The sequence below is a fragment of the Chanodichthys erythropterus genome, chromosome 3 (genome assembly GCF_024489055.1).
Source record: "Chanodichthys erythropterus isolate Z2021 chromosome 3, ASM2448905v1, whole genome shotgun sequence".
NCBI lineage: Eukaryota > Metazoa > Chordata > Actinopteri > Cypriniformes > Xenocyprididae > Chanodichthys > Chanodichthys erythropterus.
Genome location: NC_090223.1, coordinates 21,733,432 through 21,748,464, shown reverse-complemented (window position 1 = coordinate 21,748,464; position 15,033 = coordinate 21,733,432). Strand labels below are relative to the sequence as shown.

General features: G+C 36.5%; 1 protein-coding gene across 1 annotated transcript; it reads right to left on the bottom strand.

Annotated features, from left to right (window-relative positions):
- Positions 1–3,578: 3,578 nt before the first annotated feature.
- LOC137017271 (cytochrome P450 2K6-like) lies at positions 3,579–11,568 on the bottom strand. The gene is made up of 9 exons (XM_067381342.1): positions 11,265–11,568; positions 8,974–9,136; positions 7,122–7,271; positions 6,879–7,039; positions 6,531–6,710; positions 6,293–6,434; positions 5,758–5,942; positions 5,534–5,675; positions 3,579–5,451 (listed from the first exon to the last, which is right to left on the bottom strand). The coding sequence occupies exons 1-9, from the start codon at positions 11,466–11,468 to the stop codon at positions 5,264–5,266; spliced, it is 1,515 nt and encodes a 504-aa protein (XP_067237443.1). The 5' UTR covers positions 11,469–11,568; the 3' UTR covers positions 3,579–5,263.
- Positions 11,569–15,033: the final 3,465 nt, after the last annotated feature.

Sequence of the window (15,033 nt, the reverse complement as noted above, 5' to 3'; positions counted from 1 at the left end):
AAAAATAACATTGAAGCAGTGTTGAATGTAATAAGATAATTGCTATTAATTAGTTGATGATTGAAAATTAGTGAAACATGCTGCTAACAAGCAGAATCACTGAAGGAAAGAGAAACAACAAGAACAGAAAAAAGAAACAATCAGAAACAACAGGAGGCTTGTTCGACTTCATTTGGCACCACAAAGATCGGCTGCCGCCTGACAAAAGCAATGCATTCTAGTCAGAGCATGGATCGGCGCTCTACGATCACCTTACGATCACAAGTGCCATCAAAGTACCACAAGAGCAAAACGAGGGCCAGCCACATAGCTCAGGCTCTGCAGTTGGATCTGTGGCTGTGAAAGCCTTAATGATAACACACTTTATTCTCATTGTTCAGATTCTTTGATGACAAGGACAGTGTGTGTTGCGTGTTTTTTCTGAGACAAGTTCCTGTATTTAACCAATCTTGATATTGAATATCTGCAAAAATCGCGTGGTCTGCCATGAATGACTTTGGTTCAGCACATGAACTGTCTGACCTGAAGTGCCATCTCTGTACTCCTCCCCGGCCTGCAACCGGCAGATCTCGCCAGCCAGTGGCAGGCTAGTGTAGTTCATCTCGAACAAGCCTAAGAACTACAGCTGATTTCCAGACATTACACATTATTACACTTATTACTAACCAGACTGATTTATTTCTCTCATACGTATACATATGTTTAGATGTTGATGTTTTCTTGAAAACAATAGATTAGTTTGAAGTCACTATTATGGAGATCAGTGTTTGCTCCTGACTTTTTGATTTTCTTTTTGTTTTTTGTTTTTGTTTTTTTTTTGTTTTTGTTTTTTTCAAAATGCTTTACGTTGCAGTGCATGATGGGAGCCACCAATCCTAACTCATCCATGACTCCCAGCAAGCATTGCAGCATGAATAAATTATGCAGCTGTATTGTCCTATTTATTCTTACTATTTGCTTTTATTTTGCTGTTGTTTTGTTGGGACTTCAGTAGTTTGTTTTGTGATGTTTAGAGTTTATTTGTTGGACTGAATATTTTGTTGAGATTCATATACTGATTCTTGATGTACTAGTACTTCAAATAAAACTTGGCAATAAGGGCTAGAATCCATTTACAGTTCTTGTTTTTCTGCTCATCTCTTCTCTATTTCTGTTCTTGTTACTCTTTTTCAGTGATTCTGCTTGTTAACAGCAGGTGTTCATCACTAATGCTCAATCATCACTTAATCACATAATTATCTAATTAACTTCAACACTGCTTCAGTGTTTTTAACACTATTGGGATTTTGCTGTGCTCTCTCTCTCTCTCTCTCTCTGAGTGTGTGTGTGTGTGAGATAAGAAACTTGAACATCTAAGTGATGTTGACAATATCTTTGTTAGCAACATGTTTGGAGTAGACCTATTCATGTTCAGTTTACACAAAATAAAAAAGAGAACCCCCTTCCTTTTGGTATCAGAAAATATAACCAATAATACAAAGGAAATGTTCAAACTGTGTTTTCAGAAATGTATTTAGCATGTTTTATGAGATCTATAGACATGATGTATCTACATCATCTAAAATGTTTAGCTCATCTTATGTATAGCTAATTGGACTCGATGTCTCAATCCCTGTGGAAAATTGTCATTCCTTATGTCAGCAGTGAAATTTAAGTGGTACACTTGGAGGGGAGGGAAATAATTTGTGTCATCAGGTGGGCACCCTCCTTCATGGACATTTTGTTGATTAACCCACAACGTCTCCAGAAGGCTCAGTGGTGACACCTGGCATCCCAGGTACACCCCACTCAACTCCATATCCTCTATCTTCAACTTGCCACCAAGTTGATGTCCTTCCTTTTAATCCATAGCCAATTGCTGCTACTTTCAGCTGCATTCGACAAGAACATTATTGCTTGTTGTAGAAAGCAACCCCTATCCCCATATACCTTAGTAGATCAGTTGGGGATGTGGTGACAAAAACCCTATATCCCACTTCCACTGGAAAAAAACAGTTTAGAGTACTTCAACAATTTTCTCTCAAATGCTTTCTCCACTCCATCATCCCATGGTACTGTAAACTCCATAACATATGCCAGCTTGACTTTTGTGGACCAAAGGACCATATCTGGCCATATCTGGAGTGTTGTAACCCCAAAAGTTTAAAATGACTTCAGCGGTTACTAGAGAGTTATCATGTTTTTCGCTTTAGAATACTGATCCAAATAATAAGTAATTCCTAATGAAGGATTTGGTAATAATTCATTACTAGTGTGTTACCATGACCTTTACTTTAGAATTAATTATACATTATGCATCATTCGTGTTAATTATGAACCTGTATATAGTAGTTCTCTTGGAGGAATGAAAAAACAGTAGTTACTGATTAGCTCATTTGTTCCTGTGTAGATAATCATTAATGAAGAATTCAGCATTCTAAAGTGTTACTGTTTTTTTTGTTTTTTTTTGAAGGCCGGTTATTTTTCACAGGGAACCTCAAATGTGTTATAGGGTTTATAAAGAACAATAACTATATGGGAGAGGCTACAACATTTTTCCATGTTTCAAGGATGTTCTTTTAAAACAGAACACACAACATTATTCAATTGAAGTTATTTGTCATTCTAAATGTTTAAAAGATGTTTCAAGAATTTTACTCTAAGAATGTTTTCTCTCAACATTATAAGGTCTTTTTAAGAACCTTCTACAAGCAATAAAATAATGCTTTTGTGACAGCCTTTTGAGACCATTATTAAAGACCAGATAACATTGAACAAATGTTCTATGAATGTTACTGGAAGAACGTTTGTTCATAAATTTGAGAGAACCTTGCCAGAACTTTGCAAAAGTTATGAGACTGTTCCCTGTTAGCTGGGTCCCTCAAATAGAGAACAAACCATTAGCATATTAGCAGTTATAACTTCTATACTGATAGACAGATCAGAGTAATTGGAGAACAGCTTATAAAAACAACAAAATATAACATATAACAAGCACAACCAACCTTCTTGAAAAAGTATTCATGGAAGAGAACGTCACAGCTGGTCATATGAGGGAGATTCATGGATAATATTCATTCCATTCATGAAGAACTCAGCACAGAGTCGTGACCGTTGTGTCAGTACCGGCAGAAAACAAGAGAGACATTGTGATGAGCAGATTCTGATCACTGAAATGTGAATTTTTTACTCCAGATTCCAGCAGGATACACAAACACATCCATCAATTCAGTCTTTTAAGGGTGACGATAAATAAGTCAGTAGATAGACAGTATTACTGATACTATTTGGACACATCTGAATTGTAAATATAGCTGCAAGCAGCAGTTATGAGGCCAAACACACCAATGATCTGAACTAATTTTGATGAAGATTGGGCAAACTTTGATGAATCTTCAAAGTAAAAGTGAAAAACTGAGTTTACCTAAGAATATGTACAGAGGGATGAATCATTACTTAAAGCTATGGTATAAAAAAGACAAAATACATTTCCATCAGTGACCAGTAGGTGATGCTGTAACCACTGCAATCACTGTATTTTGTTTAGTACAACAAAGCATTGCAAACATAGGACTTCACTTTTTGTATGAATTCCACACCATTGTTTATTTATTGTGTTACATGGGTACAATTTTGACTGGTATTGTCTGAAGATCATCAAACTCAAATAAGAGATGATCTTATGAGAGCTCCAAGGTGTATCATATAAAACTCATCCATGGCTCCCAGAATACACTGCAGCATGAAGCATGTCATCATTGATTTATACACTGATTCTTGATGTCTTGAAGTGAGTATACAGGTATTCAAAATATTTAATATACAAAATCATTTTATATTATCTGATTAAAACACTGCTGAAGAATTACAAATCAAAATAATCAAAAACATAAAATTATTAACACATCACCCATATGATCAAAGTTTAGACACTGGATGAGATCAGGCCACTAGATGATGACTAGTAAAATAACTAATAACTAGCTAAAGTTCTTGATCACATATTTATCATAATGAACGTGTCTTATAAACACACAGTTACAGAAGCTAAATGTTAAAAAGTCAAGGGTCAAGATTCCAACTAAAGATAACACCGACTGCCATAATGGTGACTTCAAATGAAACATTTTAAATAAAACATCAACATCTAAACCTCCGTTAATTCTCCTTTAACAGTTGTCCACATTGAGTGTCTGCTGGGAAACTTCCTGCTAAAAACTTGAAAAGAATGTTAAAGGATAATGTTCTAAAATTGTTATCGCTGAACATTTTTTTAATTGCATTTATTTCAACAGTAACATACTGTAAATTAAGGTAAAGAACTGTGCAATAAACAATGAAATATTGGCAATTATATTTGTTCTGTTAATTTACAGGACAATTTTTTTGTGATCCACTGGAAACACATTCAGTGTTTATTTCTTTTTAGATAAATAACTTAAGTGCCTTCATAGCTTTTTTTTTTTTTTTTTTTTTTTTTTTTGCTCTAGTAAATGTTTTCAGCAGCAAGATTTATTTTTGTTCCCAGAATGTTTTCCTAAAAGACAGGATAGCATTCTCTTGAAACATTTACTACATTAAAACTCAAGTTAACTTTTCATTTTCAATTCATTTCAACTCATTTTTGATTGTCAGCATTGTTGAGATTTGTATGCTGATTCTTGATAAATAATGCAGTACCACAAAAAGTTTTATGCAGTAGATGTTTTTAAAAATTCTTCAAAATAACGGTTACCAAAACATTGCTGGATCTCATGCTGTAGAATCACAGAGATACTGTAACCAACAAATATAAAATGAACAAAAAGGCATAAAGACAAGATGACAATCTCATCAACATCCTTTTGACTTTTTCCTGCAAAAAATGCCCTAACAAATCTACAAACCTAAAGTTACAAAATCTAAAAAAAACTAAGAGTTCTAAGAGTCCAACTAAAGCAAACACTGATCACTGACTTTGAGTGTCATTAATTCACATATTCCCGAAGGCTACTTTCTCAAAAATGACCAATATTACCAAGAATGCATTGTTTTCTATGGTAAATTTCTGTTTTAATGGAAAACAGTATGTTACTGTTAACATAGTATGTTACTGTTTTTATACCGCAATTTTTTACAGCGTGGTGATTTTGCTGTGTATACTCTTAAATTAAAAGGAGTTATTTATCTAAAACATGATTAAACATAGGTTGTGTTTCCAATGGAAAGCTAAATTTATAAATGCAACATATAAGCAAAACACAAAAAACAATCAATACAACAAAATTTAACGGCACATATAATGTTACACCCGTTTCACTGCACACAGTTTGTGTGGGGCCGGGTTCAGGGTGAAGCCCACCGCTGGTGCGAGATCCAGATCATCTTCAGAAACTCCAGGAGGAGGAGTGAAACAGAAATGTTGGAGGAGGAAGGTGAAAAATAGAAAGAGCTCCATCCTGGCCAAACTTTCTCCAAGGCAAACCCTACGTCCTGAGAAAAACAATAAGTAAACAATTAACAAAAATCACCTATGATGGCATAATATAATTAGTGAATTTGAAGTCCACTGCACCTGCAGAGAAGGGCAAGAAGGCATCCTTTTTTACAAACTGGCCCTGCTTATTTAGGAAGTGTCTTGGGTTAAAGCTGTCAGGAGTTTCCCACTCATTTTCATCCCTCAATACAGATACCAGTAGCGGGAAGACACTGGTACCCTGCATAAAAAAACACAAATGATCAGTGATAAATGGTTCAAAAACACATCAAGAACATTGCATGTTCTTATTGGAGCCAGACCTTCTTGATGAGGTATCCGTTCAGGTGAACATCACAGCTGGTCTTATGGGGGGGAGTAATGGGTATTATGTTAGCCAGTCTCTGTGTTTCATGAATCACAGCGTCTGTGTAAGGCAAGTTCTTCCTGTCCTCCACCACTGGCTGACGTCCACCAATCACTCGGTCAATCTCACCTTGGACCTCGGCTTAGTAACATTTACAGGAGGTTAGATCACATTATAAGATTATATAACAGTACTATTACATTGTTTATTCTGGCTGGCACTTTGCATGGTTAATAATTAGCTTTGCCTACTTGTAGATTTTTTTACAAAATTTTCATTTTTTTAGATAATGCATTTGTTCTCCTGTTATGAACTTGACTATGATAAAGAACTCTTTTTTCTCTCTGTGAAAAAAAGATTTTTCAAAGTGTAACTTGCCATCTCTTTGTAACTATTACTGTATTTTTCTAGCAATTTCTGAGTGAGATTTTTTTCTGCACCATTTCTGAGTGTTTAAATGCAAGCATTGAGACGGTCATTTGCAACTATACCTTGTATTTCAGGGTATTTGGCCATTAGCAGAAGACCCCAGCGTAGCGTTGTGGCCGTAGTGTCAGTACCAGCAGCAAACAGATTGTTGATTGTACAATATAAATTCATTGAATTGTACAAAGAGTCTGTTTTTCCAGATTCCTGCAGAAGTCATGATGGTGAGAGTCAAAAAAATTTGATTTCAGAACATTAAAAATTTAATTGTGTAATTATATGATTTAAACTTATAAACAGTACCTCGTCCTTCTGTTGTCGTATGAGGAAAGAATCACCGATTCCTCGGGGCTCCTGAGGGTTCAGAGTCTTCTTCAGACCATTTAATAGTTCCTTGCTTTGTTTGACCGCTTCTCTGACATTATTCATAATAAGTTTCTGATTCGACACAAAAGGACGAAGCCAAGGAAACATGTTGTAGAGCTACAAAGAAGCAGAATTGCAACGAATCTTAATATACCATTACTGTACATACACCATGACAAATACTCCAAAATTATGAATTATAAACAATACATCTCTACTGTATTTTTTGAACAATTAAAAATGAGAATCCGAATATGAATTATTGGTAGAGAAATGTTTTGGTACCTGAATTGAAGTTGATCCAGTCATAATCATGTTTTCGTACGGTCGTCTGACCATGTGATGTAACCTAGTGTCGCTGTACTCAAATCTCGTGTTGTACACAATGGCAGAGATGACATTTGAAACAGCCATGGCTATTGGCATAGTTGTATCAAATGGTTTTCCTGCACATGGGTGAACAAGATATTAATACTAAAATCAGTTTAAGTCACATCATCATCTTTTCCTTGTTATTTACCATCTTACCTTCAAACTTCTCAAATTCCTCTTTTAAAAATTGCGATTCTTCAATAATAATCTCTTCACTTCTTTTCTTGCCCATTCCGAAGTCTCGCAGGTTCGAGAGAGCAAAGCGCCTCATTTCTCTCCAGTTTTCACCATTAGAAAACAAAATCCCTAGAGAGGAATAATTTATTAGTCCAAACAAAGAGTACCTCAAATTTCTATCTATAATACAAGCGAATGATTTCTTTTTTACATTTGTTTTATTTGCACCAATATACACTGTAAAAAAAATTTATTAAACAGCCAAATTTTGACAGTAACATACTATTTTCCATTAAAATAGTAAAATATAGTAGAAAACAATTATAGTAGTAATTGTTTTCAAGAAAGTAGCTTACAGCAATATACTGTGAATTAACAGCTCTCAAAGTCAACACTCTGAGGCCGTGTCCCAAATTATACCCAATACCCACATTTACTATTCTCTCTACATTAGTTTACTAATATAGTCCACTTGGCAAAGTAAAGATTCAGCCAATTCAGAACACCAAGTAGAATCAATGAACGAAAGAGAAACAACAAGAACAGAAAGAGATGAGCAGAAACACAATAATTACAACTGACTTTCAGCCATAGCCTTAGATGAAATCAACTGAAGATAAAAGACCACATTAAATCTTTTGTAAGAAATCACCATTATGATGTTTGTTATAGTTGGGCTTTTAATTGACCTTTTGCGAGGAGTTTGACTGACAAGCGATCTAACCAATCATAATGCCAAATCTGCCATTTTGTCTGACAAAGCAGTCAGGAGTTAGAAGATTAACTTCGGTGGACTTGAACTTCAGAAATGGTGTGTATTTACGTCTTTCCATCTTTGAAACAACATTCTTTCTCATGTTCATTCATGTTTCTTTGATGTTATGAATTAACTAGTTGGAAGAGATTGTCGGTTCACGAGTCGCTTGAGCTGAGGTGGTACAGCAATCTGTAATGACACAAAATGTTTTTTATTGTTTGAAATTTCTTAAAAATGTACACAATTTGAAAGCTGGGACTTTGTTTAATATCATAAGTAACCTGCTCTGTCTTGTCTATCGACGTGTTGTCAGTGTCCTCTTTGCTCTGAGATGTGTGTGGTGTGACAGCACCACGGCTTGTCGGACAAAGCAACAGTAACTAAGGGGGACGGGTCTTTCCGAAGGGTCAATTGGATGATGTGTTGTTACTATTTTTTATTATTATTAGCAGGTTTGTCACTTGTCGGGGTCCCCTTGAAACGTTTATGTACTATCTGCAGTGAAAATGACCTATTAATTACCATTAATAGTGAAATTACTGAACCTAAACATACGAGCTTGATAAAAATGTGCATTTTAGAAGAAAATTTCAGATGGCACTTTGCATCTGAAGTCTTCATATGTTTATCATCGCAATGGTTAGCATAAGTAAGTAGCCTTTAGCATTGCATATAAATATATTTCTGCCTCATGCAGAATTGCTATTGGATGGCAAGGAAGTTCAAACACTGGCTGGTATCTAAAAGTGAGTTATAAAAATAGTTTTAAATGTCCTAAATATTGAAGTTAGCCTGATATAATAACATCGGAAATGAGCAGCTGTGTTGACCCTCTCCTGACTCTGTGTGTCTACAGTCCATACTAGCGGACATAAGATTTGAGTTAAAGTCATGTTTGTTATTATTTTGAGCAATGTTTGCAGTTTAATTTCATGTTAAGAAAAATTCTGACTCAAAAATTTATTCATTGATTAGTTCACTTTCATTTAACTTTCATGGTAGTATTAACAGTATTAACATTACTGGCAACCACAGCTTATTAAATGATCATCTGAAGATGTGAAGCCTTTTTACCATATCCCTGGTTGAAATCATGGAATATCGGTGTGATATCTCTGTCTCCAAACTCCTCTGAAAGGTTCACAAGTGCATGTTTGATGGTCTTGTATCCGGATAATATTACCACTTTTTTGGGGCCAAAGTGCATTGTGTAAACTGAACCATATTCCTTTGACAACTGCAAGACAGAAAAGATGAGGCTGAGGAAAAGCCAAATCAATCAATCAATCAATCAATCAATCAATCAATCAATAAATCAATCAATCAGTCAATCAGTCAATCAATCAATCAATCAATCAATCAATCAGTCTGTCTGTCTGTCTATCTATCTAATCTTAGAACCATTCATAAACTTTATCTAAATCTATAGATTTAAGAATACAATTTTCAACTAAAAATGGAAAAAAATGTTATGCATTTTGGCTGTTCATTTACATGACAATGGTGTTTTTGGAGCCAGAAATGAAAAGTTTTGAAAACGAGTTTAAGTGCAGTTTTTTTTTTAAATGATTCCGTTATCAGCTCCATGTAAACTACAAAAATGCATGTGCATGTGTATTACATGCTCAGTCTAAAGTTGTGTAGTGTTTCTTTACAAAGTGACATTGCCAACTAATGGCCTGGCATGAATAATACAGCATTTACAGCAGTTATTGAACTCTCATGTACAGTATGTGAACTACACTAACTAAACATTTGTCAGTACAACACACTATTGCTATTTCACCTAGGTTTTAAAGCAATCAGTTTGCATGCTTTTTTAAATAAGGTTGACTAATTATATTTCATAGAGTATGTCTGTTTACTGGCATAACATTAAAACATTTAGCTACTGGAGTGCCTCAGGGCTCAATGCTTGGACCACTTCTCTTTTCCTTCTACATGTCATCACTAGGATCTGTCATTCAGAAACATGGTTTTTCCTATCACTGATATGTTGATGACACAACTCTACCTCTCATTCCAGCCAGATGACCCGACAGTAGCTGCTCACGTCTCAGCCTGCCTGACAAACATTACTTGCTGGATGAAGAACCACTATCTTCAATTGTTCTTTCTACATGATGCTGTTTTATTGAAAATAATTGTTCTGTTTTATGTCACCATTATGGTGACCAGTGTTTTCTTAAGTTGGGCTCTTGGTTCTTTTTGAATGTCAGTTTGTGGTCTTTAACAGCATGTTTATCAAAACACATAGTTTGTTTACAGGAAGCTGATTCACAAGTCTCATCTCTGGCCAAAGCAGGTTACTATTCATTAACAGATTTGAACTTTTCACTACCAATACAGTCTTGCTACATATCAAACAATCTGAGCCAGAGAACAACTAATGTCACAAAATCAAGTCAAACTGCCCAACTAAAGCAAGCACTGATCACCATAATGGTGGCAAACCAAACTACTATTTTAAAATAAATCATCAACATCTAAACCAGTGGTTCCCAAACATGTCCTGAAGTGGTTCCTAAACCTGAAGGACCCCCAGCACTGCACATTTTGTATGTCGCCTTTATCTAACACACCTACTTCAGGTCTTGCAGTCTCTACTAATGAGTTGAATCAGGTGTGTTACACGAGAAAGACATCCAAAATGTGCAGTGCTGGGGGTCCTCCGGGACAGGTTTGGAACCACTGATCTAAACCTCTGTTCCCTTTCGAAAGAACTCAAGCTGCGTCCATCAGGACACTTTGGTCTGTCAACTAGTCCAATGGTGCTGCTGAGATCTGCTGAGATTTGCAAGAGTGGTCTTTAATGAGCTGAAGAGAGTGCACATTACACCTCTCTTCATCAATTTGCACTGGTTGCCAATTGCCTGCTCGCATAAAATTTAAGACATTGATGTTTCCCTACAGAACAACCACTGGCTCTGCATCCCTATACATAAACTCACTACTTCAGACCTATGTGCCCTCCAGATGCTTGTGTTCCGCAAGTGAACAGCGCTTTGTGGTGCCTTCCTTAAATTAAGAGGCATAAAATAATTTTCATTGAACTTTACACTGACTGTTCCCTGCTGGTGGGATGTCTTTAGACGTTTTCAAGAAACAGTTAAAGACACATCTTTTTCTTCAACACTTGACCCATTTATACTAACACTTACTTATTTTTTATTTATTAAAAAAAAACTTTCAACATGTACTGTGCTAGACAAACTGAGACTAGTTACAGAACTTGCATATTGTTCGTTTGGTTCTATTGTTTTCATCATTTGTAAGTCACTTTGGATAAAAGCATCTGCTAAACAATTAAATGGAAATGTAGAATACATTGGGTCAAATAATTGGATTTAAACATTCTTGCTCACCTCCCACAGGCTCAAGTAGGTTTTCTTGAGGTCGAGCATGTGTAGGTTCCCCAGCAGTGGCAGTGGTTTGGGTCCTGGAGGATATTTTCCCTCATCCTGAGATCTGGAGTTGATGGAGAACAAAACAATAACCAAAAACAGCAGCAGGGCAAGTATTGAACCTGTGCTGGAGCCAAGTGAGAGTAACACATCTATTAAAGCCATAGTCAGAGAGATCTACTGTTCACATGCACAGATCAGTCACTTGTTTAGGTTCGATGTGCGTTTCAGTCTTGCTGTTATGTATTCTTTAAGTAAAGGAGGGGCCATAAGAGAGAACATGGTAACCTTTGCTCAAAAACAAAAACATCTGTGATCAGTGCCAAATGAGGAAAAAATACATAACTGTCACAGGTAAGCTAATTAAAAAAAACATGTAAGCTAACCCTAATTATAATTGCAAATATTGCCGTTTTCTTGAGTTTGTATCAATTAATCTTCTGCAATGCACTTTGAACACCGACCTGAATTTCTGGGGCAACTGCAGAAGAGATTAAATAATAACAGAGCCACGTGCATTGAATTTGTGTTAAACTGTGTGTTAACCGAGTTTAACTGTTTCAATAGAACCGGTTTATATAATGTGTCCTACATTTATGCAAAGAAAATATATTTCCTAATATATGAATCATAAATATATTAAATTATTTAATGGTATATTAGAAAATATACAAAATAATATATTGTGTAAATATATTACAATAAAAAAATGTGTAAGGAATTGATACTTTCATATATTGATGTGCCAATATACTTATATATCATAATGTATGTATCTGTATATTCAGTCATACATTTTACAACATATAGATGCACATGTGATAAGATATGGTACTGCATGTGTATAAATATATTGAACATATATTACTCATGCAGTTTATATACACATATATACAGGCTTTATTTACAGATAAGGAGCAGACTGATAGCTTGACACACATATGCAAACAAGATAACAGGCAAGGAGTGCAGGGAGTGAGTCCAACTTAAAGGGAGTGCTGATGAGGACAAAAAGGTGCTGGGAATCCGGGGAGATGGCAGGAAGACTGATGAGGGAAGTGCAGACAGGTGTAGAGAACCAGAGGATGCTGGAAACTGGAGTCCAGGAAGGCGTGATTGTAACATTACCTCCCCCTCCCTGGTAGGCCCATCCACGCGCCTCAGATGTAACAACTGGGGAGGGGGTAGGCGCCCTGCAGACCTACAGGCAGGTGCGGGGGGTGCAGACGGGTGCGGAGGTCTCCAGGGCGGGTCCTGGACCTCGGGTCAGAGGTCATGGGCAGCCATGGCAGGTCAGGAACAGTGGGCGGCCATGGCAGGTCTGGAGCTGAGGGTGGCCATGGTGGGTCAGGATCAGGAGCTGTGGACAGCCTTAATGGGTCTCGAGTCCCACCCACATGTGTTTCCTCCACATGTTGCCCACACACGGGTACAATCCACCAGCGGGCTCGGCAAGGGCTGGAGCAGGCTCGTTGAAGCCTGAAGCCTTTACAGATAAGGAGCAGAATGACAGCTTGACACACATATGCATACAAGATAACAGACAAGGGCTGTTTCTCAAAACCAAGTTCGCAAACTTTGGACTCGCGTCCTTGGTAGTTAGGACTTGGCAAGTTCGACTCAGGAGAACGAACTCCCGTGGACGGGAGAACACAAGTCCGGTGATTCTGCAAATGGAACAGCAGCATTCTTGATAACGTCACTCAGCTCGCTCTGGCTTCTCCGGTTATCTCTTTATGTATGTTTTAGCCAACAATAGAACGAAATTTGTTATAAAACACCACTCTGCCTCTTTTCGTTTTATTTAAAAAACAAACAAAAACATATTAATAGTCTCGGGCAACGAGTGATTGATTATCTGCAATGTGCATATATTTATAACAAAACGAAATATTAAACAACCCTGCCTCTTTTCGTATATATTTCAAAAATATTAAATGTAATACTATTTGTGCATACTCTGATTATCTTCACTGTAATAAAATGAAATAGGCTATAACATAAAACACAACCCTGTCTCTATTTGTTAAATGTAAGTTTTAATGATCAATAATAGCCATTATAAAAGGTAAGAATATACAATAAGAAATAAAGCAAACAAGTCAGTCAAGCGTACAAAATCAGCACTTTAGTAGGATACAAAAGTTAAATAGCCATATATAAAGTTATGAAACGTCACGTTGCCCTCAGCCAAAACGGAGCCAGCGGCAAACGTCAGAAGGACTAGCCGAGGTAAGGCTGCTCTCGGCTGGGCACATGAGCGCTGAGCGTCCGGTGATCGCCTGGATCTCACAACTCCGACAACGTCAGATCAAATTGTCAGAAAGGCGCCATCTTTATCAATAAACCACAAATTTGAGCTTTAAACCAGCACATTCTCGCCCTGAAAAACTCTTAAAACTACATATCATGACATAAAAACAGTAATATGTTTAAATTATGCGCGCTTTCTCCTTTATTATTGACGCTTACTGGTTAGTGCGAGATGCATTCTGGGATACCTGGCTGTCTCAAGTCTGCACAAGTCACCTCTCGATGCATCCTCGATAAAAGGGGCGGATCAAGAACACATCCGGGGATTTGAACTGAACTTGGCTAGATGCGAACTTTGAATTGGAACAGTACTTGGACAGCGACTGATGACGTTTCACATGTCCACAAGAACACAAGTACAGACAAGTACGCATATTGAGAAATGGCCAAGGAGTGCAGGGAGTGAGTCCAACTTAAAGGGAGTGCTGACGAGGACAAACAGGTGCTGGGGAGATGGCGGGAAGACTGATGAGGGAAGTGCAGACAGGTGTGGAGAACAGGAGGATGCTGGAAACTGGAGTCCAGGAAGGCGTGATTGTAACACATATATAACAAACTTTAAAAAATGATTTACATTACAGATGTTTCATATTTAGCTAGTTAACAATAGCAAAAGCACACCTGCAAGTACTAAAGTATTAAGGAAAGACACTATCGCTGTGCTGAAGAGTGCGCAAGCATTACTTTTTATATAAAGTATTGTATAGTGTTTGGCCAGTCATTTGGCATGGTAATGCCAAAAATGCAGATATACCAGAAACCCTTTTAAATTCCAAAATAATAGAACATAAAACACTAACAGGTTTCCCTTTATAATAATATTGAGAAAAACACATGAAAGAACACTTAATTTGAACATATACTCTCCTTTAACAGTCAGAAGCAAAGCATGCTGTGAACTAGAAATCTGATGTCATGGAAAACTCTTCTGTGAATGTGTATATATGTGTACATATATTCACATTCATACAGGAACATGTTTGTGCAATTTATGTACACAATTAAGGATACTATTGCTATTTTTGTAATGCTTCTTAATTTCTAAATATGTCTTTATATGTATCAATATATATATATAGTCATACATGGTCAATGCATATATTGCAGTATAATGAAAAATATAAGCACTAGTTTCCCATATAGTTTCCCAGAATAAATGTTTATTATGAATAAATCCCTTCTGAATAAAACATCCTAAAACAAACTTTAGCTGATTTACTGTGTGCCGTGCTATCACCTATTTCTTTACTGATTTATGTCTGGAGAAAAAAAGTTCCCACATACCAAGGATGTTCTTTTAAAACAGCACACACGACCTTGTTCAGTTTAAGTTACTTGTCATTGTAAATGTTTAACGGATGTTACACAAACATTGTTCTAAGAACATTAAACATTTAAAAAAAAATAAAAATACAGG

Bases quoted from the DNA above. Each gene is read 5' to 3' on its own strand.
- LOC137017271 (XM_067381342.1), bottom strand. From the start codon at position 11,468: ATGGCTTTAATAGATGTGTTACTCTCACTTGGCTCCAGCACAGGTTCA. The intron at 7,040-7,121 runs GTAAGATGGTAA...ACCCATGTGCAG, and splicing joins GGAATTTGAGAAGTTTGAAG to GAAAACCATTTGATACAACT. The intron at 6,711-6,878 runs GTACCAAAACAT...GCTTCTTTGTAG, and splicing joins CTGGATCAACTTCAATTCAG to CTCTACAACATGTTTCCTTG.